This window comes from Apaloderma vittatum, unplaced genomic scaffold, assembly GCF_000703405.1.
Source record: "Apaloderma vittatum isolate BGI_N311 unplaced genomic scaffold, ASM70340v1 scaffold4204, whole genome shotgun sequence".
Classification (NCBI taxonomy): Eukaryota; Metazoa; Chordata; class Aves; order Trogoniformes; family Trogonidae; genus Apaloderma; species Apaloderma vittatum.
The window spans coordinates 42952-69519 of record NW_009711953.1 but is presented as its reverse complement, the minus strand read 5'-3'; the positions used below and the strand labels follow the sequence as shown (position 1 = coordinate 69519).

Below are 26568 nucleotides of genomic sequence, written 5' to 3'. Positions count from 1 at the left end.
GACAAGGATATCATGTGAGACAGTGTCAAACGCCTTCGCACAAGTCCAGGAAAATGACTTCTGTTGCTTTTCCCATGTCAACCAGCCCTGTAGCTTTGTTGTAGAAGGCCACTAAATTAGTCAGGCATGACTTGCCCCTAGTGAAGCCATGTTGGCTGTCACCAACCACTTGATTGTTTTTTATATGCCTTAGTACAGCTACCAGGAGAATCTGTTCCATTATTTTACCTGGCACAGAGGTAAGGCTGACTGGTCTATAGTTCCCCAGGTTGTCCTTGGTCCCTTTTTTAAAGACGGGGGTTATGTTCGCCCTTTTCCAATCTGTGGGAACCTCACCAGACTGCCAGGACCTCTCAAATACGATGGCCAGTGGCCTAGCAACTTCAGCTGCCAGTTCCTTCAGGACCTGTGGATGTATCTCATCAGGTCCCATGGACTTGCACACCTTCAGGTTCTCATGAGGAGCTTCAGAGAAGAGAGACATCTCTCTCAGCAGTTTTCATGTTTATCTGCGTAGCAGATAATTAAAGAGCACAGGAATACCTGATAATGAAAGAATCCCTGCTTTCACCATGTGACTCAGGGAAATTATGCAGAATTTGTACTATTCATCATTACAAAATGCCGATAAAATTGTCTTTGTATTATGGCCATAGCTAATGGATGTTACAAAGAGTGTGGCATCTTCCAAGTCGTTGAGTCTAATCTTTACTTGAGTGCTGACATTTTTAGAAAATGTCAGTTTAGTGTCCATGAGCTCAAATGTTCTTCTGTGTTTTGCAGATTGTCCCTTTTTTCATCTTTATCTACTATTGGCTTTCCTCTACATCACTCATACAAGCAAAACAGAGGTTCATGAAAGTCCTCCGGGTGCTCCTCCTGGAGCTGCCTCCATGTATATTCTAGCTGGGCTCTCTTAGGCAAAGCCTGCTAGCCCTGGGACATTACTTCGGGGGCTGAATTTGCTCAGAAATTTGACTTGTCTGTGGTATACCCATGGTGTGATGCAGTGCATGGATGCACATCTCAAGCAGCACATCTGAGGGATGAGTCTGTTGCTGCTCTCGTTGGAAATTATTTGGAATTTATGTAATGTTTGGAATTTATTGAATACATGGAATGGGAAATTAAGAATTATTGGTGCATAGGCTCTGACATAGGAAGACAACTCTAGAGTCTTGAAATCTAGGATGCAGATATCACTGGTAAAGGTATCAGATGATTTATGTAAGGTCTTTGCTGTCCCTGTTCTTCCAGTTAGATGAATTCTTTTATGATTGTGTAAACTTGTCCAGCCAGATTGTGCCTTTTTTCTTTTTTTTTTTGATCTCATGTTGCCATTGTCTTTCAGCTTGTACATTTTTTCTTCTTCAATGTAGCCTCTAATATCTGCTTATAATGATAAATCTGCTTATAATGGTAAATTATACCTTTTTTGGGTCTTTTGCTAAAGTGAATGAACGAAACTTCGAGACTCTTCTTTTTGGGGTGACCCTTCAGTTTGTCTGTCTGTTTGCTAAACAGCTGCAATGATTTTTCAGCTCTTTGTCAACGTAAGTGGATCAGACAGTGTTTTTTAAGCAGTTCTTCTGCCTTGTTATAAAGCAGTATCGTTAAGTCCAACTTTCAAAATGAATTGAAAGTAAATAGATGTCCTTCAAAATACTCTAGTGCTTTTTATCTTACAGTAATTTCAGGAAAATGGTCCTAATTTGAACTACTGAAATATGGAGACATTGAAAGAAGGGAGGAAAAAAAATCCTCAAAGGAGGGTGATGTGCTGAATACAGAGAGAGCTGCTCTATGTTTTTGCCTGTTTGCAAGTCTTGGTTGGATGTCAACAGTGTGTAGATGCTACTAAAAAAAAGCATTGTATGTATTATGGATTATCATCAAGGTTTTGTTTGCTTTGCTGATGAAGACTTAGTTTCTGTTATTATTTCTTAATATTTCATTATATTATTTTAGATTTACTTATCATTATTTTTATTATTTAATTATGTTCATTTTTGGTACTTGTTCTGTGCTAGGAGAAATGAAAACCATTCTGGGTACAGATTTATACTAAGCCAACCATAAAATGCAGGGTTCATTTTTTCTATCTTCTAAACACTGGTCAAGAACCAGTGTTTCACATAAATGTTCTTGCTTTATAGACATTAAAAAAAATTTAGCTTTGGCATTTGATGTGATATCAATAATCGAACTGACATAACAGAAATGTCTATGATCAGTCAACCTGAAAGGGCTGCCAATTAATAGTTTTATGCACTGGAGATGTAGGTATCCAGAGAGTTTCTATACTGTCAGAGAAAATCAAGTGGAGAATATATTGTTTTGTTGATCTAACACAACCTCTCTGCTGTTTGCTTTTCCTCCTGCAGACCACCACTGGCCTTAACACAACTACTGCATCCGTCCTTCAGTTTTCCCTTGGTAAGTTTAGCTTATTCTTTCACCTGAAAAAGTGTAAAAAGTCGTTTCTGCAAAGTAAAATGGCCCTCAAGTTTGATACCTTTTTGGCTGACATTCCACTCAATGAAGGGATTTAAAAAATCTTTTAAAAACTGCAGCACATTTATTCAGCTACTAATCTAGTGATCCTAATTTAAAGTTTGGAAAAAAAGAAACCATAGTGGATACTCTGATGATGGGAGGCATAGCCATATTTGGGTTTGGGTTTTTTCACTTATTTTATAAACTGGCAGAAAACATTGTAGTCTCTTGTTCTTTATCTGAAGTGTTATTACTTTTTCTAAAAATTAACTTTTTTAGCATTTCAAACCCTTGACATGTTGCAAGTTATGGCTGGATAGTTCTGGTTTTAACACATCTATACAATTAGTATAGGTGGGCAGACCAAAATGAAATGCTATTTAGTTCATATTATCGACAGCGTGATTGTATGCTCTGTAACTTAGAATACCTGATAAAAGTTACTGTACATGTTCACTGTGTAGTTGTGGCTATAAATTATGACAGAAATTGTGACTTGGGCTGAGGGCAAGTTGGGAACACAATTTGTTAGCTTGTATCTCAGTATTCAAAACATGAAAGAAAAATGGTTTTAGAATATAAATGATTCAATAAAAATGCAAGCAGAAAATGTAGCCTGCTTCCTATGTGGACCATTGGATATATGTTTCCAAATCATATTCCTATTTTTAAAAAAGCAATTCTCCAGAACTATCTCAGGAGATGTGTGATTAAACTCTGGAAACCTCAGCTGGATGTAAGAGCTATCAGGTAACTTGGCAAGCAGCTTTTTTTTTTTTAATGGATTGGAAATTAAAATCCTGGAAGCCTCAGAAATACATCATTTAAGTTTGTTTTTACCTGAAGTTGTTCACTTAACTACCTGAGGTCATCGTTACCTGTCATCCTGCAACTGACTGCAGTCATAATAGTTGTAAAGGACTGGTATCTATCCTTTTATTTTTCATTACTTTTTTAAAAAGCCAGAAAAAATGTATCCATTCCTTAACTGAATTATTGCATAAATATTGGGTACCTCTAGTGAAAACCAGCCTGGAGCTACCCTGCAGCTTCATTCAGCCAGTGAAAGCAGAGTAGCTCACTTGACCTGCTAGGATGTGTCACTTGCCCACAGAAGACCTCCTACCCTTGGCTGTGCCTGAGGATAGGTGACTTTTACAATGCTGAATAAATTTTGTTTTTCGGGAAAATTTACTAAAATCTTCTATGGATCATTTTTCCACCAACCCAGAGGGGTTGACTTCAGTGAGTTGTTAATGTTTGCTTTCCCAGCTCTGTGGCTGGTGACTGCTGCAGGTGAGCTGTGGAAGGATGCAGAATCTCAGAAGTTTAAAAATTAGACTCAAGATTTCTTTAGTAGCCTTTGTTCCTATCAGCTGAGGAAGGTCAACTGAAAAAAAGGTAGGATCATAGAATCATAGAATCATACAATCATTTAGGTTGGAAAAGACCTTTAAGATCATCAAGTTCAACCACTGATCTAACAATTCCAAGTCCACCACTAAATCGTGTCCCTGAGCACCTCATCTACACAGCTTTCCCATACCTCCAGGCATGGTGACTCCACCACTTTCCCAGGCTGCCTGTTCCAGTGCTTGACAACCCTTTGGGTGAAATTTTTTTTCCTAATATCCAATCTAATCTTCTTCCGGTGCAACTTAATGCCATTTCACTTTCTTCTATCGTTTGTTGTACGAAAAAAGAGACTGACACCCACTACCTCACTACAACCTCCTTTCAGGAAGTTGAAGAGAGTGACAAGGTCTTCCCTGATAGTCCTTTTCTCCAGACTAAACAATCCCAGTTCCCTCAGCTGCTCCTCATAAGGCATATTCTCCAGACCCTTCACCAGCTTTTTTTTCCTTTCTTTGGGCACGCTCCAGCCAGAACAGGCTGAATAGGAAATACCATGTATAACAGCATTGCCATGAATACATGGTAAGAATAAATTAACCTGTACCAATAGGAACCAATAAAATCTGCAGTATGATGGAGCAGGAAAGGGGTGGGTGCACCTCTGAGTAAATAAAATTTCAGCCTGAAATTCAAAATGTTTCACATTTCCCCATTTGCCTGTACTGAGCTTGAAATACAGCACAGATTGGGTTTGTAACTGATAAAAACCGGTGTGAGCCAGGGGATGGCTGCTGAGCTCAGCAGTACTTGGCTTTAGGATCATAAATCTAAACTAGGCATTTGCCAGTTTCCAGCTTATTCCCAAATGTCTGATTTAATCATAACCCTATTTAGGGATTCATCCAAGGGAATTGCTGTTTTTTAAAGAATGTTTAACACTTTCTATTGACTGCAGAATAGCTTAAGCTGTAATCTTTTGGGGGTATCTTTATATGAAATTCATCACATAGCTTTGGCAACACTGAAGTTCATGCCCTTTGATTTCTCTCGCCACTAATTGTCAGATGGAATTTTGTGATTCCAGGTATATAAGGAGATGAAGACTAGGAAATGAAGCAAAAAAATGGTCCTGATTTCACCATAAATCCCAGTTCCTAATAAACTGTGTGGTCAGAAAGGGTAACACCCTAGTGAATTTTCCATTACTTTATATTCTGTGTAGTTTCCTTCATGTACCACCTATTTGGTAGTCTTGCCCTTTGAAGGGCAATGGGGTTGAAAAGGTGCAGTTAAGATAAAGGCTTAATTAGAATGAAAAGGTCATTAGTAAGGCCTATTCAGCAGCCAGGATAATATTAATGTGCGGTATCCCTTCTGAATGAGCACAACTTGTCTGCAGCATTCCCGTGGAGCTGGTGGCACTGCCTTTTGGTCCAGGGTGTTGTTTACATTTGTACACTCTCTGCCCAAGTGTGCAGAAAATTTCAGTTACTTCAGGTGTCTTAATCATCCATGACTACATTTCTCCAAGACCAAACACTGTGGTGTGCAGACAAAGTCTAGCAGTTTCCTAAGTGTTCAGTGGGATTATTAATTGAGATATTTAAAGCAATACCTTTGGGCTTTCTCAGGACAGAACATCTAATTCAACAGTTTGAGATTGCAGGATATTACACAAAAGCCTCTGGACACAGCTGCCACACAATGTTAGTCTGATTCATTAGCTGAACTATTCTCTATTTCTCACTCCAAATCTCGAGTTTTTCCCTTTAGCTACATCCCTGGACTTCTACAGGGATGAACGTGATCTGTCATTTGTGTAGGCTCCAATGATGGCAGGTGACTCATAGTACTGAGAGATGAGCAACTGAGCTGAACACAGGACGAAAGGGACCCAGTAAATCCCATAAACAGAGAATAGGAAAGGCTTTAAGGGAGCAAAGCCAAGGTGTGAGGTGCACAAGCAGTTCTGCTCATGTGTTCTTCCTCTCCTGTTCAAGCATATGCTCCCATGGCTGAGGTGTACGTGGGCTGTGCGGGCTTGGCGTGCACTGGCAGGCTCTTCCCACCCCTCCTTGCTCTGCAGTGCCTCTGAGCCAGACACCGAGCTGAAGCTGAAGGCGGTGTGGTGAGTGCCACCACCCTGCCCTACCTCCAGGGCAGGTGCTCCTGGGAGAGGAGATATACAAGGTGAAAACTGATAGTGGAAAACATTACATTACCCTGAAAAATTTTGTTTCTTAGCTCTTGCCTTACATCTTAGTATTACTAGATCATTTCTGGCTGTTAAATAATATTTGAAAATGGGAATAACTTGGTAAGGAAAACTCCCACTCAGAGGAAGACTCCTCTGAGAACAGGATGGCTTGGACAGTATCATGCAGTGGATAAATACATTGTGCTTGTAAGGCACGATCCTACTTTAAAATTGTATTCCCTTCAACTTTTATGCCGTTATCACAAAGATCCTCTGTCATTACTAAAGCAAATTAGCAATTCTGCCCACACCCCCATTTTCCAAAAGAAAATCTAACCACCCCTTACTATTTTATATTAAACCAAAATTGAATTGGAGTAGTGAAGGGATTTCTTTTAAGTTAAAAAAGTGAGGGAGTAAGTCTTCAAACATTTCGAACATTCAGCACTTTAGCTTCTTCAAACATTCAGCACATCTTTAGCTCCTGGACAACAGTCTTGGCACTTGTTATTCCTTAAGTATTTTTGTTGTATGAATCATATGGCTAGTCCCTGCTACTGCTATAAAAAAGGCTTGAAATTAAGCAAAATATGCATCTAGCATATCAATCTTCATTAAAAACACAGTTTTCAGTGTGAGATTTTAGTAGTAGGTATTAATCTGGCTGAGTGCTTAGTGATTTTGCCAGATGGACTCTGTCCCCTCAGAAAAATCCCAGTAGGTATTATCCAAAAGATGGGTCACTCATGCCATGATCTGCTCAATGGTCTGAAACCAGAAGCATTTGGACCTTACCCATAGAGTAAGGAAGGCTCCTTTCTTCTGCTGCTTCTGGGATAGCTTCTTTCACATCTTCCAGTCACTTCTCTGCCGTCTGTTGCTGCTTCCCCTTCCATTGTTCCAACTAGGCAACCTAGCTGATGGATGATTACAATATTTGACAAGAATAAAACCTACAGGGTTCCATACAGATAAAATGAATTTATACAGTCACAAGCAATATACCTGCAAATTATCACTTTCCTTTAACATTTTTCTAATGGAACCCTATAGCAAGGATAAATGTATGTATCTATTGCTTTTAATATGATAAAAATATTATTGAATAAATATAATTATTGGTATTCAACTATTCAGGACTTTTTGCTGAGGACAGAGTCTCACTAATTCATGGTGCAGATACATCGTTCAGGTTATCTTCTTCCAGTGGTATGCTTTTCATCTCTATTTTCTGTCTTCTCCAAAAGGAAATAAAATGCTAAACTTTCTGCTTTTACATGTATAAATATTTCATTGAGAATCTTATCATATAATCACTAAAAGCGGTAACAAAACTAATGATTTCTCCAATCTTGCTGCACAGTTTCCAGTGTTTTTTCATTATGTAATCACCTGTGTCTTCTTTTCAAATATCTTGAGCTTTTTTAATCCATCTGACCATCAGCTGTACTTAACTGAAGAGTAGGTGTATTAGCTGTGATGACTTCATATTTATACTGTCATTTATTTAAACAGGACAGGTGAATGTGCAGTGCACTTACCAAGAACCTCCATGTGGCTTGGCTTATTTACAGTCTGGTTTTAAAGCTGATTTCACAATCCTCTGTAACTATTTTAAACGTGCAATTGATTGCTTTTGATTAACATATGAGTAAGGGTCATTGATTTGGATGCAGAGCTTTGACATAATGGTTTCAAAAGGGTTTTTGTGTCATGTCCTGCCTCACCCTAAGTCATCAGGTCAGTGAATCATTAACCCGGCAGCCTCTATTACACTTCCTGAACCACCAAGGTCACTAGGGCCTACATGAGAGCTGTTCTACTCCGCACATCTGTGAGCTCTCTCAGTGATGTCTGTGGATGACAAACCGTTGATAGTGTTTATCACCTTTAGTCAAAAAACTATAATTTTTTCAGGCTTATTTTTTTTCCTTCATTTTTGTAGTGGCAGTTTGACTTTGTTACCTGTCTTGCAGAATTAAATCACAAAATGTAACTCATTGTGTAAAAATGGAAAAATTTGTTTTTTCTCCTGATGCATATTCAAGCTACATATTAGTAGTAGTAGTAATAATAATAATAATTAGAATCAGAATTGCTGAATGTGCCCTTTAGATTAGTCTTTAACTACCAAACTTCTGTGCTTCAGAAAACACATCTACTTCCCTATCAACCTCAAAAAATAAGAGACTGTGATGAACAAAAAATAATCTTACAAAAATTATCTAATTGGTAAATAATGCAGCTCATCTACTGAACCTCAGGTATTTCTGTGGAAGAAATAGCAGTCTCTTGGGCTGTCCCCTAGGGCAGCATCTGGCGGGCTCTGCAGAACATCTGTGCAGGATGGTGATTCCTCCTCCTTCCCGCCAGAAGCATCCCAGCTCTACTTTGGATCAGCTGCATCAGCAGCGATGACTGCATTTGGCCCTGTACATCAGTCTGGAGATGCTTATCATTTATATTTTTATCATGTTTTAATTCAGTTCTGGTGACAGCTGTTGTATTGATAGTGCTGCTTTTACGTCGTCTATTTATCCCCTGCTTGAATTGAGACCACTTGATAGAAATTCATACATCCAAACATGTTTTGTTAAATAGGCCATAGCTTTGTCTGAGAGGAACCATTGCTGATCATTTTCCCTTTATTTCCAGTTTTATTTAGTCAGTTTTACCGTTAGCAGAAGCTATCAGACGACTGACAAATGCTGTAAGAGACATTTCATTAGGTAAGACTGGGCTTGCCCTCAGCAGAATGAGACAGAGATGAGCAATTTCCTTCAGAATTGCTTTGAAAATTCACTCATCTATCTCTAGAGAAATACGAAAGTGAGAAATGAGACCCTTCTGAATTAAGCATGGAAGAGTATTTCATCTTTTAAATCCCTCGGTATCTTGTTAGCTGAATGCAAGAACTCTCATGATGGGAGCTGTGGTGCCAAATGTTTTGGACATGTTGAGCTTCCTCCTTGACTTCGGTCGCTTGCATGGATGATTTCCTTCAGTCAATCAAATTTCTCTTGCTCCAGTGTCTCCAGTTTGCTGTGTGGGCATTGCATATCCATAGTTGTGTTGATGGCGATACCAACAGGGAAGAGGCTGACCAGCTCTGCTGGCCTGGTGGCCACAGGACAGAGATACTGTCTTGCATGAGACAGATGTGGAGGACTTTTGGATTGGCATGAGGTTCTGATGGATTTCATTGCTAGTAGAATTGTATTAGAAACTGTCTGAACTGATCTTAAATAGTGCAGAACACAGATTTTTAAAATAGATAATTTAAAGCACTGATGTCCACAAGAAATTCAGATTATGAACTGAAGCTTGATTGTTGCTATATTTAGGTCTAGTCCCTTTTAAGCAATGAGAACAGAGCACTCAGTGTAGCTGAACTCCCAGGTTACTTTGTCCTAATTTCTTTCCTTTGCACCGTTGGAATTTGAAATTATTCGATGACAAAACTGGTGTCATTCACCATTCCACATTTCTTCTGCTTGCTTTATCTCCCATTTTCCCCATGATAAAACAATATAAGGTTTTTGACTCACAACACAAATTGCCATTTGCTGTTGCCTGACATGAGACCTACTAGCTGCACAGAATCACACAGAATCACAAAATGTTAGAGGTTGGAAGGGACCTGGAAAGATCACCTTCCTCTGTGTAAATGCGTGGGTTATAAATTACATCTAATGTGAAAGAATAAGACAGGTAAGTAACATCATCTAGCATACTTCCCATAGCATGTGGAAATGTTAGGCAATGTTTATTGATTTTGCTGAGTTATACAAGAGGAGCTGCCCATATAATGCCTAGATTGGAAACAGGGTTTAAAGTTAATGCGATATTTGAAAGACGTTTTAATGCCCTTGGGAAGAAATGATTTGTGTTGTTTTGGCTAGCCCAAGGTTACAATGAAATACTGTCTTTATTACTGCTGTACCAGGGAATCTCTGCCACTGTTAGGAATTAAAATGTGAGCATTACAGATTTACTACTTGGAGAAAAGCAGAAAAGATAAAGAGAGCCTCAGGATTCAGAACCAGGGCAGGTGGTCGAGCCACTGCCTCGCAGTCAAACACGGGCCATTACAGAATTGGTTGCTGCAAATAATAAATGCTGGATTACAGACTGACTTTCATCTTAATCCTGCTCATATCATTGTATGAGGATAACACTTTTGTATAATTAAAATTATCCATTTTTGAATTAACTCAAACAACAAAGCATCTGTAGTTCCCGGGGTGGGGACAGAGAAGACCCCAGTTCAGCAAAACGCTTCTGGATCTTTCTCCAGTCAGCAAGGGAAGGGGTTTCTATGAAAGCAAAAGCGGATAAAAATAGAAAAGCCCATCAGTAACTGAAAAGAAACCCAAACAAATGAAAAAAATTTTGCCAAAATAATTGTTGTCTGCTCGCATATGAAGTTAGTTAAAGGTAGGCAGGCAGTTTTAAAGAGTTTCAAAAATGAGAAACGCATCAGCTCAGGACTTTGGTTGAGAAAAAAAAATTCCCAGATTTTCTAGGTGCCAGGGAATTCCTCTAAAGGAAAAGACTTTCACATCTTTATATTCAGGCTACCTCCTTTTACACAGCAGTTCTTGGGACCAGTCTCTCTTTTCTGTTGCATCTCTGGAATGGACTGGTTGTAGGGATCTAAATAAAATATCTTTTACTTTCCTGCAATATTTTAATACCCTTATCATCACCTTATGGTGTGCTTTTCCTTGGTTATTGACCTTTGCAGCTGACCCAGGCTCCTAGAGTTAGTGTCTTTCTACTTATCGATACGCATTAGTGTAATACAAAAACCACTTTAAGACGGTATAAGTTAAATTTTGCCCGCCTTCATTGAAGAGTCGTCCTTTCACTTAGGGCATCTCCACATAAGCTGACATTAAGCATTTAATGACAATAATGTTGAAGCAAGCATATGATATACCTGTAGAAAATGCTTAATGAGCATAGGGCTTACTACCTGGTCAGACATTCAGGAACCACTGTGGGAGTATTTGTGGGCTGTAAATGATATTATTGTTTCAGTAGCTGTAATTCCTGAGCATCCATCACATTCAGACCTTGACAAGTTTACTCACTTTGCCTTCAGCAAGGTGCTCTATATGTTAGCGCACTTTAGAATGTGGTTAAATTTAGAAGCATCATGTAATTATTTATTTGGCAACAAACACATTACCCAGACACATACCTGCTGGCTGTATCTCAGAAAGAGACACTATAAATAGCTGAGCTTCTTTACATCAGAATAAGTTGGAAACTAGCATAATGAAAATACAGCTTTCTGCTTGGCTTATTTTTCTCTCTTTAATGTCTTCAGCACAAAAAGCAACATGAATTGTGATCTGATCTTGTTCGTTCAAAGAGAACAAATTTATGTGAGCACAGGAAGCACATTATATCTCTGAATATAAATAGACTAAAAGGAAGTTGAGCCAGATAAGTATTTCCTCAGACTTTACTTCTCATCTAAAGGAAATTAGCTGCATTAATTCTTAAAAAGTACATTCGCTGTTATTGGGAATCCTGAAAGGAGGTGAGTGGGAAGGGACAATGGGAGGTCGCCTGCTCCTGTCGTCCCCCCATGCTCCAAGCAGGACCAGCCTCTCGGCAAGGACAGCTCGCTCAGGGCTCCATCCACCCGGAGTGTTTGACTTCTGGTTAATTTTTAAGACTTCATTTCTGAATTTCTTCTGATTAATTTTTATCAAATGTGCTTGATAATTATTATTCTCATCTTTTTCTGTTTTACAGTGGAGGCTTTTAGCATGTCTGTCAACGCTTTACCTTTATGTAGCTGTAACTACCCAGCATTTCCGAAACAGAGCAACAGCCTAAATATGCCAGTGGAACACAAGTTAGCTGCTCTCTGAGTCTTGCAGAAAATAAATAGTTGATACTTTGCATTTCAAAATTCATAATTATCACTATGCTAGAGTAGATCTGATTTTTACCAAAGGCAAACACCATTGACATCTTTGTTTTCTAGTGTCAGGTATTTATTTCAGATGGTTTGTTGGAATACACACAGGGCTGCAGATAATCAAAATCCTCTTCTCACAAGGAAGAAAAAAGGCAGATGGCAATAAAAATGCTTAATTCTTTCTGTGAAATGGTAGACTATGATTACAGAATAGAATATAGTTCTTACAGATTCAATCTGAAGATTTTTAAATTTCAAATATTTATTTGTACTCTCAACTTACTTATTCTATAAGTAAAGACAAACTGAAATATAGTTAAAGATTTAAAATATGTCATAATTAAAAATCACACTTGTAAATAAGTTCAAATTTGTGGCTTCAAAGAAAAGTTCAAATGTTCTTGTGACTTTCTCTTGAGAAAGTTTTCAGAGGCAGAATGAAGCAAACAGTAAGTTGCAGATTTTTTTTACCAATGCTTCTGGTATATCCAGCTCAAAATATTCCAACTTTTAACATGGTTAAAATCATCTGATTCTTGACTAGAAGCCAATAGAAACATACACCTAAAAAAATTAGGATCTGTGGAGCGTTCATTATACAAAACTGTATGGTTCATTAATTTGGAAAAAGACTATTAGCAAGCCAGACAAATTTGACCAGTAGTGATTTATACTATCCAGTTTGGCTTAATTCAAGTGATATCAGCAAATCACAATCCTTAACAAACACTGTTCAGTATTCATCACATTAACTAAATTAATAAAATTAATCTTCCAGCATTAGAGAAATGGGATTCTTTTCAGCTCCCTTTTGTTTATCGGGCCACAGTTGGGACACAATTCAAACCCTTCTACAGTTTTCTTATGTGTATTTTTCTTGTACAGTTCCATATTAAACACATCCTCCTTAAAGTCAGCATTAGATATCTCATCTGCTTATCCACGGAAGCACTTGCAGGAACTATCAAGAGGCTGTCGAGAGGCGGAGGATGTCACAGTCTATGAGGAGCAAAATATTGCTTCCCTTGCAGATGGCACCCAGTTTTATCTCAGCAAAACACCAGCTTCTAATCAATGTTATTAAGAAATCTTAAAGACCAACAGCCATATGACTCGGGTTTCTGTAAATCTGACACAGTTGGAGGCAAAGCCATAGTGAGAATTAATTTTGCCTGCCATTGTCAGCCTAGACACAAATAACTGAATACCTGGCTACAAATACCTGATATGAAGTGCCTTCATAATGTCATTCCCGAAATACTATGCTCTTAGTACTTCTACCTACATAATAATTTTAAAAATAAAATGTGTAAAATATGCACTAGTAGTTTAGATTGCATTGAAGGCATCCAAAATCAGCTTAACAAGACTCACAACAACAACAACAACAACAAAAAAAGGCAAAGAAGTCTTGACTGTCTCAGCTGGACATGTTGCAGATGGCCAGTGCTAGTCAAGTCCTGGCTATGGGTTATGAATCCTCCAAGTAAAACAACAAAACAGTTGATAAGCATGCTTTTATTTTTTTTTCCTTTTCTATTCTTTCATATTTGGTTTAGGTAGAATTAACAAAGCAACAGTCAGGGGCCATTTAGCATTCCCATGCTCTGCCAGTCAAAACCCTCCTGTATTAGCATCAGTGTCTGGACTCAACTTTGAGCAAATTTTATTTTGTTAGTATTCGCCTCGGGGCAAAATCCAAGCACATTAAGCACAAGCCAAATAAATTGATGTTTTGGAATATTCGGTGTATGAAAATAGCTGGATTTTATAACAGAAGTTGCTCATTGTTTTTGATAACACAAAATTGCTGTTCAACCTTCAAAAGTTTCATTTATAATTAAATCCATGAAGGTTGTATCTACTTTTGCTTTTTTCTAAAAGTTTTAGAAGTTTGTGAACTTCAGCTAGAAGCCTTTCAAATGGAGCAAAATCACTTCAAACGAGAAAAATACTTTGTTCCTGAAACCTAAGGACAAGCTTGCCTATACATATGTGGAGAGAAGATTAGGCTATTCTTGGCTGGGGGGTGGTTTGGTTCTCTGCCCCCCTGCTCAGTAAATATTTTGAAAGTATAATCACACAGAACCACAGAATCACAGAATGTGACTCTTAGTCAGATTTAGCTGCCAATAACCTCACCAAGGCATCAGGCTTGCTGTGACATACTCGGTCTAATAAAAAAAAAAAAAGGTCATTTTTCTCTAATGCAGTAGCTTACTACTGTAGACTTCTTTATGGTAACAATTGTGCATGTTTTATTACCCATGTTCCTGGTTAATTCAAAACCTGGGCATTTTTGATTTAAAACAAGCCTATTCTAATGTCATTCAAAAGGTTTTATGTCATCTTGTACAACTTTTTCTTTGGAGGACGGGAGGGTATGGAGATTTACAGCATGACATCCTGCCCCTGTGGCTCTGCTTGGAGCTGACAAACCATCTATTACCATCTCTGGAAGCTGGGGAAGGACATCTCCTGTCCCTGGCTGAATTTACCCTCGGTTCCTGCCACGTTACTGCTTGAATTTTGATCATCCGTTTGTTCACAAAGTATAGCTTTGCTGCCCAAGGTAGAGGCAAACATCCAAACTGCAGATTTCTACAAAATTTTTTAAATAATCCTAGTTTAGGATTGCTGAAATAATAGTAATATGGACTGATAGTAACAGTGTTAAGTAATAGAAGTATTGAAAGTAATATGGAGAATTATATTGAAATCCAATTGATTTCAATACCATCTCAGTAAACCCTGTCCTGGAGTGCGGTCGTGTGTTCTTCCTCCTCCTTTGTCTTGGGAAGAAACTCTTTACTCTAAGCTAAGATGAATATAGGAAAGAGACAGGCTCCAGATCCATTTGCTTCTTGTATATTTAAAAAAGATATGGCAGATGGCAAAGAGTAGTGCCTGAACCTTGGTGATGATTTTTGCAAAGGGATTAATTCCTTCTTTTTTTTTTTTGGTCAGTTGAAGTTTTACAGAATTTGATACTTAAATGATAAATAATCTTGCTATCTTACAATTTTGAGTCAGGAACATAAAAACACATTGGTCATGGCAGCCAGAAATAACAACTTATATTCACCTTAATCAATTCACCAAACTAATTTAAATTTTAATCTGTTCCACTTATTAAAATAATATTATAAACCAACACTTGCCTCTGTTTTTTTCACTCTGTCCACTTTTTCCATTAACACAAGAGAAATACCAAATCTACCTTGCAAAGCCTTTTTTCAATCACTCCATTTCTTTTAAGTGATAATTTTGATCTTCATTGCATAGTTCGAGGGCACTCAGATCTAGCAGACAGCATTTTTCATTATGATTGTACTTTCAGGGAACACATCTTTGCAGTATGGGCAGCAAATATGGCCTTCTTTCCTTTTTTTACCAGCATATTTGGACTTGGCTTTTTTTAAGAGTGCTGTACCAAAAGGTGATTGTAACACTAAGCACAATGCCACATTATAAAGTCTATATTGCTGGTTATTTTTACTATTTATCTTCCTCTAATTTCAGTCTAACAGAAAACTCAGTATGTTGCTGTTTTGCCTCACAGCCTCTGGCCAGGCAAAGTGGTTAAACCGGCTGAAGTTCACTGATTTCTGAACTGAATTCCCCTGAAATGAAGTGAACGAGTGTGATTAAGGATTGGAACTCCTAAATGCCACAGAAGTAGGAACCGACGGCAGATGTCACTCAGTAAAGTAGACCATCTCAGCAGATGGGCAAATATGAAATGCAAAGGCTTTTCCTGACATCATTTGGTTTTAATATGATAGAAATAAAATGCCTTGTCAGTAAAATATAACCAGACTGTTGCTTTGTAGTCGTTTTGGATATGTGGTTGGTAATTCAAAGTCCTGCTGCCTTTGCAGTATTAAGTATCCTGTTTTTTTTTGAATACATATCAGAGCAGCTGATGGTACCACATGCAGCTGTAGTGGCTCAGAAGTATCTGCTCCTCTATGTACAATTTCCCTTTAGTAAAAGACAGAAGAGGGCAACTTTGTGGGTCGGTTCCACGAGGCTAGTTAATGTATCAGACAAAATCAAAGAGAAAGGATTTTATCGCACATTTTGGGGTGTTTTTTCACCTGCAGAGGTATGTGATGTGTATCTGGGAGCAGAAAAGCAACTCTGTAGAGCTGAGAGCTGTGAACGTGAGCTGCCTCGGGGGAGCTGGGGCTGCAAGCAGTGTGCTTAATGACATGTGTTCCCATTAAAATGTGTAAGCTGTTCTCTTGTACAGGTCGTTACCACCTTTTTAATCATGCCATTTATTTTGTTAGAAAAATAAGTACGCTGAGTTAGAAAATGGCAGTATTTTATGACCAGTAGTTTCCACATCTGGGTGTATATACACATATATATATATACATTTAAACATGTATATAAAAAGGAGTATATGCACAGCTTTCAGTGTGACCAAACATATCTGAAGCACATCTAAACATAACATACTACTCATGGTACACATAATACATACTCCTACTGTGAGCAAAGCTGTGGTACTCAGTAGTATCTTGATGCCATCAGAGGTGCTGTTTAACTGAGATTTGCTTCTCTTAAATCAGGAAGGTAGCTTATGTCTTCTGCTTCGAATCTCATGTTTCAACATGCTTATGAAATAGAAATTTTGATCTCTTGAGCACAGATTAGGATTTGTCTGTTTCACTGGGTCTTGATTTTTTCTGAAATGGATGAATTATCTGGTGACTGAGGAAATAGAATATTTTTGGTGTATTTAATTACTGCGCAGGTTGTTTATTGTGTTTTCTAGGTTGAAGTTTTCAGCCCCAGTTTTTGTTATTTTGACTGTCCTGTTTATTAATTGTTAAGCTCATCTCTTGTGACAACACCCAGAAGGCACCCTTATATAAATCAAAAGTAAATATATTACCCTACCTTGCAGGGGTGCCATAAGGCTTAATTAGTTCATTTTTGTAAAGTGTTCTGAGATTCCCAGATCAGCATCAAATGTTTATTATTAATTATAGGCTCTAGTGAGTATATTGGATGATTTCTTAATTTAATTCTCTTCAGGCATCCTTAAAATGACTAATTTTGGAACATCTTTATTCTTTTAAATTCCTAAAGCACATTTGCCCTTGGCTGTATACATTTTCCTATCGTTACTGTATTTTTAATTCTAGAATTATTTTAATATATAGTAATATGAAAAGCAAGTCTTTTAACACTTCCCTCTGAATTCTGTTATGTGGATTGTTCTCTATTAAGAAGGTTTTGTTTAAACATTATATCGTAGGGTTTTTTTCCCTGCAGTGGGGGGTGTTAAGTAATTTATTTAGCTTCCCCTGGGAAATTTGCAGAGATTACACAGCCCTGCTGTGATTTATCATTTCTACTTTATTTCTGACTCATACAGCATGCATTATTTTGTGTTTACCTTCAGCAACAGATCACAGGAAATTTCATCATCAATCAAAGCACTTTAAAATCAGGAGAAGTGATGATGTGACAAAGGCACAGTCAGCAGCTGTGTTTATTGGAGGATCATTTATTGCTTCATTGTGTCGTAACACTTCTCATTTTATTGTTTTTTTTGTTTCCCCAGGATCAGGTTCATGTCGTTTCAGTTACTCAGATCCCAGCATCACTGTGTCCTACAGTAAGAACAGCTCTGCAGATTGGACTCAGCTGGAGAAAATTAGGTTTGTTAAAGCTTTTTAATTATTTTCATGCTTTCCAGCTGAGCAGGTGGTGTTTAAATCTGTCTCTTTTAAAACTTCTTTTAATTGTTAAGTTTCCGGTTTTCATTTTTTTATACACATTAAAGATAAGGGGTGAAAACATGGTCACTAAAGCTAACGGCAGCACTGCCACTGAGTTTGGTAAATCACAATTCTATCGTTGAGTATGTGGGAGGTAAAGGAAGACAATGATTTCGGAGTTAAAATGTAACTCCAATAACCAGCAGGTTCGGGTGCCTGAAAACTTCGATGACTTTTGCGCTTTAGCATCATTTTTAATGTCAGTGAGAGCCATAATTTATAGTGTTACAAGTTTCTACTTTGGTGGGGTAAAACATTCAATAAAAATAGTTTATAGTTTGATACGAACACTTTTGATATGAACACTCGTATTATAACAAGATTATGGTGAATTATGACTTGTTTTTAAACAAACTGGTTTACATGAAAGTGTAAAGGATTATGAATGGGTATTTTAAAACCTATTGTTGCAGCATGCACACCTTTAAAGAAGGACTCAGAGTTGAAGATGGATTTTTCTAAGACAGCAGAACCAACATTTTATTAAATATCAGGAAAGGTTATTTTATACATTGGTATTTATATATAGCTATACAAGTACAAATGGAGAAGAAAAAATGCTGTTTATATGTAATGTCCTCAGAGCGTCTCAGTCCCCCTTCTTGCATTACCTCAGTGCCTGTGCCACACAGGTGATTTCCTTGAGCCTGTTTTCAGTCCCTTGAGAGAATTTGCAGAGCAAAAGGCTGCTGAACTTCTGAGAAATAAGCAAAACTCTAGCTGCAAGCGTGTGGAGTTCAGTACCTTATCCTCCGAAACCTTGTGGGATTATGATTGCAATGACAAAAGCACAAACTAGGAACAACTTCAGTAAAGCAAACAGGGTTAGTTCTTATCTCAGAAAAATATAAAACAAGAACAAATTCACTGCAGCCCCTGAAGTTGCCTCAGAGTAACCACCCAACACCTTTTATTTTTTTTACCTTGGCACATATTTATGCATGTTGTCCATAACATTTCAGTTGCACTCATAGCTCTGCAAGCCAAGGAAGTTCAAGAGTTGTGATGGTGCAAACACAAGCCTCTGAAATCCAAATTTTCTGAAGTTAATGCATATACAGTTTGATCTGTGTTGCTTCAACTTTGACTGCTGGAGCCAGAAGTAGAAAATAGGTCAATAGAGCAATGTCGTGCAAAGCGGAGGGGATGAATTATGAAAGGATGCTCGTTTCCCCTGTGGTCCGTATGAATTGCAGTGTTTATCTGAGTCTGCTTCAGCAGCTTTCGCTGCACTACATGCAGCTCCAGGGCATGGTGGGAGAACTGGGGGGGAGGTGGGGCAGGATGGTGGCTGTGAAGGGAAGTGTCTGTGTGTCCGTGTGTGGTGCGTCAGTGGGATTTTGGTTCTGGACTCTGAGGAGGGAGGGAGGGATGGAGGAAGGGGAAGGATCTCTTGGGGAAGGCAGGTGCTGAGCGTGGGCTCAGGGAGAAGTGAGGACAACGTCTCAACAGTGTTGCAGTGGAGGGTGACAGACATAACGTTTAGCAAGTGCAGGGTGATTTGTGGGGGCAGATTCTGGGTGTGAATATGGGACAAATAGAGTTGCTTTTCAACATTTCACTACACTCTAAGGTTTTACTTTACAAAGAGAAGCTTCTCTGTTTTCTGCTATATAAGCAAGCTAATTCCCTTGCTGAGTGATTAATAAACCAAAACAATACTTCTCAGCATCGCTTCTTTGCACACAGAGCTCACTCAGTCCTTTCATTGCCACTGGTAATGTAAAGACAGTCACCCAAAGCTGTGGATGAGCCTTAGTCCTTTCACAGCTCTGAGGACAGCTCTGGGAAGCCGAGCTCAAGGCCCTGATCTTTGCCTGATACTAATACTCCAGCTCTGCCTCTCCTCCTCACCCTTTCCATTTTCAGCAGCAAGAGAGAGAACAAATAAATTGTTTCTTCTGTATTCTTCTTGAAGCAGAACATGAAAAGAAAGGCAACCTGGTCCTCCCCATACACAGCATCATCCTGACAGCAGAGGTGTGGGACTGGAAGGACATGTTTGTCAGAAAAAATTCCCAGCTTTTCCCTCTGGCCGTTCTGCTCCATCCAGATTTATGAGAGATTGAGGCGCTAGAAGTCAGGAGTTTATTTTGGTGAAAGCTTATGCAAAAATCACTTTTTGAGAGATATGTTTCGTGCTTCCTTAACATTTTCTTTTGGCCATACCTGCAAAATACCTGACAATGCCCAGTCACCTAGGAGCTGTCATCAGTGTGGAGGATGAATGTTGCCCTGCTCTTTCTCCCTGGTCTCCAAACACCTGAACTGATCAGTTATTTACTGCATTAGCTTGTGCTTTCTCTGAAGCAAGGTTGTCTGTTTGGGTTGTATGTGCACTGCCTGGCACAGTGGGACTGTGCCTCAGGGCAGGTATTTTCTGATCTCCATAGAAGATTTATCAGCATACAAGGGAGATCAACACAACTGTGTGACACCTAGTAAATGTGTTAAATGAAGGAAAATTGTTCCTGGCTATGGCTTAAACTTGGCCTAATTCCATATCTTTGTTTTTCAGTGCCCCTTCTAATGTCAGCACAATTATTCACATCTTGTACCTTCCCGAAGATGCTAAAGGGGAGAACATCCATTTTCAGTGGAAACAGGATTATGTTCACGCCGGTGATGTGTATGAAGCCTGCTGGGCATTGGACAACATCCTGATCATAAATGCCGCTCACAGAAAAGTTGTCTTAGAAGATAATCTTGATCCTGTGGATACTGGCAACTGGCTTTTCTTTCCTGGGGCCACAGTTAAGGTTAGTCTGATTTTCTATGGCTTAATGTTATTATTATTCTTATATGTAGAAGAAGACAGTAACATCTAAGCAAATTCTGAGCACACAAAGACGTACAGGCTACTGCATCTGCTTCTAGAATTGGAATTTTTTTTGCTTTGTTTTTACCTTTTCTCTGTCCCATCGGGGCTTTCTAGAACAATACAACTTCTGTGCCATGACCAAAACCAAGTGACAATTTATACTGTCATGTCAAAGATCATGTAGCAGAAAATGGGAAACAGCTTCCTTTTAGCAAAACACTGCAATATTTTTGAAGCAAATTCAAGTCTGTTGGATATTTTGCAATCTACCTGTTTGTTTATCTTGCTGTTGTTTGGCTAGTGCTACCTACCTCACCACAGAAAAACCCCTATGATTTCCCACTTTTTTTTTCTAACTGTGAATATCACATCTCCATTGCAGCAGGCATTCAGGTTATGGCTGCTCCTTGAAAGTCTCTTTTTCATTAAGATCGTGTTATGATATATGGGATCCATCAAGATCATATAACTTTGGGAAAAGCTCCAAGGAGCCCTGCAAGATCTCTGTGCACAAAGTTCCATCAAATGCAGAGTTGTTCAACATCTGGAAATCAGATGAGTTTTTGCTTTCTATGTTTCTAAGCAGCCAGAGGTTGGAGAGGGGGTGACTTTCAGCTTCCATCCTATTTTTCATTCACAAAAAAGACATGTGGGGATTCATTTGTGATGCTGGTAATAGTTTTGGCAGTCACACAGGAAACAGATGTTGAGCACTAAGGGCAGTAACAGGCTGCTTATGGCCTCATCCTTTTCCCACGGAACTTGATATGAATGATCTGAGATTCATCTTTTTAGAAATAAATATTCCCACTAATCTACTCATAGTACCTATGTATTGACTTCTTTTTTGCTTCAGTAAACCATTTAAACTACAATGACGAAGTTTTTGTATGAGATTTTAGAATCAGATAATGTCTTGCATATATGAAGTATTTATAATCAGGTGTCATTTATTGTGTTGTTAGTCATATCTATGATTTTAAAATCCAGCCCACACACATGAAAGTGTGAAAGCAAAGCGGAGATTAATGTGGCATAGGTGCAGTTACTTCTTCTCAGCTGGTCAAGCCTAAACACTGTACAAACGGCGTTTAAACTTTAGCAAGTAAGCCACACTTTTTTTTTCTTTTTTCTTTTTTTCTTTTTTTTTCTTTTTTCTTTTTTCTTTTTTTCATTTTTCTTTCTTTTTTTTTAGTTAAATTCAGCCAGTTTGTGTCAATATACAAGTATGGTTACGAGTAAGATGAGAGACCCAGACACAGAGGTCACTTAATGCTTCCAGACAGAAATCCTGTTCAAGCTCCAACCTTATATGTGACTTGACTGTGGATTCACCAACCTGACATTCCTCCAAGGACATCTTCTCTTTTAGAGACAAGCGAAATATGCATCTGCCTGCTCACAGCTGACATTTGTCTATGTGTAGCCACTTACACCAGGTTACAGCCATGAGTAAGGCCGTGGTGTAGCCACACTGGGTTAAGGCTATGTGTGACACAGGGCTTTTACTCTTCATGTGTCCCTGCAGTTATTTCAGACATTTTTAGTATATCTAGATTGTGACTGTACACCATAGTGCCATACTCAGATTTCATTTTTAAAGGTTTTCCTCCAGTTTTCCTCAAATTTTCAGGAACAATCTTGCCAAATACAATCTGAACAGATTTTGCACTGTGAATTCTGTGTCACGGCAAAAGTAAAACTACAAATTGGGTCAAGATTTACATCAGATTTTGCATAGACCCTGCTGTAGTACTACAACATCAAGAATTTTTCTGACAAAGTTTTTGTGCTTTTTGGGGTTGAACATTATATAAAACTTCAGAACTTCTGATATTTTCTTTGACACATTTAGCAATAGCTCTAATCTCAACCCGTCACAAACACACTCTTTTGTGTAAATAGAAAGGTGAGAATCTTTGTACGTTGTGCTAATGATTAGATCACCTTTTAAACATAATCACACCAGTCACCTCTGCGTCAAGCAGCATTTCACAGGAGTCACATAACTTGGCCAGTGTAATGGCAGAATGACAGCAGCAGTGGGTGGATTCCAGTGTTGTTAATGCCACCAGGCTGCAGGTTCATAGAAACTGGGGGAAGCTTTTGGGCATTGGCCTGCTGAATAATGCTGGAGAAACACTGACAGTGAAAGGGATAGCTTTGCATCAGAGCTAAGTCTAGTTGTTTTTTACCTACAAGTCCTTCTGAGACATCTAAAACTTGCTAAATAGTCCTGCTGTTTGTTCAGGAAGTCTGTATAGCAATTTTAAGTTTTTCATTACATTTTTACTAAGAGATACTCAAATTTCATTGTGCTAGTTTTATAACTCTCACCTATGTGCTTTTTTGAAGAAGTTCCCATGCTCACTATCACTAGGCCAAACTTCATTTCAAGCTGCCATTCAAACCTGTTTGTGTCATACAAGTTTCAATTCATATCCTCCTGCCCTTTGTCAATTAGTAATTTAGATAAAATTAGGCCTTCAAAATATTTCTTGAAATTTGTGTCAATTTCTTCACTGGCTTCTTTCAGTTCTTTCCCTTATGAGTTTCCTTGACAATGCCAATGAAGAGTCACATTTCTGGATGTCTGACTCAGTTTTGATCAGAACATACAAAGCTGTGGGTGAATTCTTTTCCTATGTTGTGCCATAAAGATAAGTAATGTCATTGGGCTGAGGGAATGAAGCATTAAGAAAAACAGAAAGAAGAACAATTATATTTTTTAATTTCTTCTGTATTCATCCTATCTTGCTCACCACCTTTCACCACCGAGAATGCTTGATATCGCATATTTCTCAGGTGGAAGAGCAGTGCCAATCTGAGATAATTTATCCAGCTGGCAGTCACAACTGGAAGAAGAGGAGAGGAAAAGGACTAGAAACACTTTCTCTGAGTGTTTACTTTTTTTTCTAATTGCTTATTTCTGGACTGCCCCAGCAGTCATTGCTCAGATGGTGGAACTTCTCCTTGGATGCTCTGTGGCACATCCAGGGTAGTGAGCGAAGCAAACAAGGGTACAAAGAGAAGCCCATGATCTTCACACCTTAGTCATTGCAGCACTCCCTTGTTTGGCTTTGGTTTGTGCAGTCTCCCAGGCGTTATCTTCAAGGGATGTGCCCTCATGGATGGGCCAGAGACTATTTCCAGGAGACCGCAGGGATGACACCACTCTTCTAGGAGTAGAGGGTTTGCCCAGGTGGGTGCAAAATCCACTGTGTCATTTGCTCTCAAGGCCAGAGTATGATCCTTGGCCTGATTTGGTTACCATTATGGTCCTGGCTTGTTAGAACTGTCTACCCCACCCATCCCTTCAGCCATCTCAAACCTTTTAAGGGAATTCTCAGTAAATACCGCTTTGTTGCCTTAGTGGGTTACTCCATTAGTGAAGATAGTCAGATGTGGTTCAGCAAATTCTTTCCCAATAGTTGCTTAGGTGGTGGCTTTTAGAATTGTTTGGTTTATACTTGGTACATGCTTTTGTTGCATGCTTATCAAGCCTTAACGAACTTCGGGGATTTTTTCTGTAGAAGGTTGACTTTGGTAGTAACTAGGGTCTTCTAAAATAAATGGCAAGCATTACAAATCTAGGAGTTTTGCTGATAAAACTGCTCAGATTAATATCTGTTTAGATTAATAAAGTGAAAAAAACATCTGAAACGAAGAAAAGTACTACTGTGAAGACTGTTGTCTGGATCCTGGATGAGGTTGTGTGATGGATTCAGTCAAGAATTAACAGTGCAAGCATTAATGGTAATTAGGCACCAATATGTTTACTCTGGTTTGGTGGATTTGGATAGTATGTTCTCAAAAAGCACTTGTGGGAACTCACCTGTGCCCAGATTGGGAAGCAGTTTCTCCTCCATTCTCAGCCTGCTTGAGCTTGGACCAGGAATTCATTACATTTCTTGCTGCGCTCAGGAGCAGTTGCCACTCATTTGAAAGCACATGGCTGGTTGCAGACGCAGCTGGAACTCGCTGCTGAGAAGGGAAGCAAGCTGAGAGATAAGCCACTGAATTTGTGTATTTCAGTTCCAAAGAAGACAGCAAAAGACAAGAAAGACACTGTTAGTAAGGCCAAGCAACCCTTAGGAGATTAATTGGATCCACTGGACTGTATTTATCTGTGTTGGACTGCGTGGAAGGGTGTTGAACAGGATAAATTCCTGACTGCATTTCAATATTTGCAGTGACAGCTCTGAGCGTGAGCACGGCCTTGCAACCAAGCATGGTTGGGATGTCGTACCGGTGGTTGAGACTGCTGAAACACATGAAGCAGTACTATGCTCTGAGAGCTGTTAAAGGCCTGTGGACCTCAAGACTTCAGAGCTACTTTGGGGGGAAAGATGAAATCTTCTTTCAGTAATGTTTCCTGGATTTCTACTCCTATAGAACAGAAAAAGTGATCTCGTCTTTCAGTGGACACTTCATGTATCTTGTATATTTGACTAGAAATTGTTATGCTTTGAGGTACAGTATTTGCCAAGTTTTTTAGTTTTCTCTCATTGCCCTGGTCCAAGACTGGATGTGCAAACTCAAAAACTGAGGTTGAGAAGGGAGACAACAGCAATAGTCTCATAGTTCGTGTCTCTGCAGTGCTTTGATTACACAAAAATAGCATTGAGACCATTTGGATTTTTGGATTTTTCTCCACAGCACGGAAAAAGCAGTATAGATCGTTACAGACACTAGAGTAGTGATGTATTTGGCCATGATATGTTAACCCAGTGACGCTGCTCACCTCTGAGAAAAGTCAAGTTACAGGATTGCTCTCTCACAGTAGTTGGCAGCTGCTCTTCATTTGGTGGTTGAAGGTTGCAGTCCAGCTGGTCAGCTTAGTTTGCTTGATCTGAAGATCTTAGACACTACACCTGAGGTTGTCCATACTGCTGCGCTGCAAGCGTGCAGCCTGGCATAGCATGGGATGGGGCCAGGCTTACTGAGCAAGTTGGGTTTAGGACCCAGGGGATGGTATTTGATGGATGTTATTCTGTGGACATGACCAATAAATACTGAAAATGTCCCAGTTCCGATATCCTGATACAGTAAGCTCCTTAAGTCATACATCATGACCGTTCAGCAAATTTTATTTTCCCAGAAATGCATGCCAGAGCTTAGCAGAAGAAAAAGCTACGTAAGAAGAGAGCGGGAAAACTGAAAACTCAAAAAAATACACTGAAAATGTGTCTGTAAATCTCCGTGACCTGTCACCACACCCTGAGCAGAGCAGGGCTATGCACATCCCAGATCTGCGAGTTCTTGCTGAACCTGTGCGTCTGTGTGTCACTGAGCAGAGGAGACATGCACGCAAGCCTAGGAATTTGGCAAAAATAAAGGCTGATTAAGCTATTCCACCCTCCTCCCAGTTCCAGAGCAGATTTCCAAATCTCTGAATACCCTGTTAATTAATGGGAATGGCATTGAATACTTTTCTTTCAAAACAAACGTCCTGGCATTCCATATATATCTTGGTGGAGTTTAATTGTTTGTGCTGAAATGAATGAGATTTATGTGTTTCTTGGTTTTAAATTCTTAAAAAAGGATGCGTTCCTGTGTGACCTACTGTAGATGATCCTGCTCTGGCAGGGGGGTTGGACTAGATGATCTTTTGAGGTCCCTTCCAACCCCTAACATTCTGTGATTCTGTGAAAGGATTGAGGTACCAGTTGTCTGAATCATGTATTACATGATTTGTTTGCAGGAGGAAAGGTGATGCTTTAGGTATGCCAGTGGAAAAATGGCAGACTGAAATTGCTATGACTTTATATTGGGCAAACTTACACAAATATAGATGCTTCTGAGAAGATTATTTGGTTTTTTGAATAAGATATAGCAAGGCCGTATTTGCACTGTGGGCCAAGCCCAGCCATCCAGCCAGCTGCTTTGCCTCGCAGGATCCCTCATCCACCACATCTTCCCAGGAAGAAGCACGCGGGCTTCCTGCTGGACCTCATCCGAG

At 39.0% G+C, this 26568-nt stretch overlaps 1 protein-coding gene across 1 annotated transcript in view; it reads left to right on the top strand.

The window, feature by feature from the left end:
• Positions 1–18910: 18910 nt before the first annotated feature.
• The window catches only part of LOC104272728 (reelin-like), a gene marked incomplete at its 3' end in the record, with an annotated part of 44384 nt that continues 36726 nt past the window's right edge, over positions 18911–26568 (top strand). The window contains exons 1-2 of the mRNA XM_009867799.1: positions 18911–19059; positions 20304–20544. Coding sequence (XP_009866101.1) covers positions 18911–19059; positions 20304–20544 — 390 coding nt within the window. The remainder of the gene's footprint in view (positions 19060–20303; positions 20545–26568) is intronic.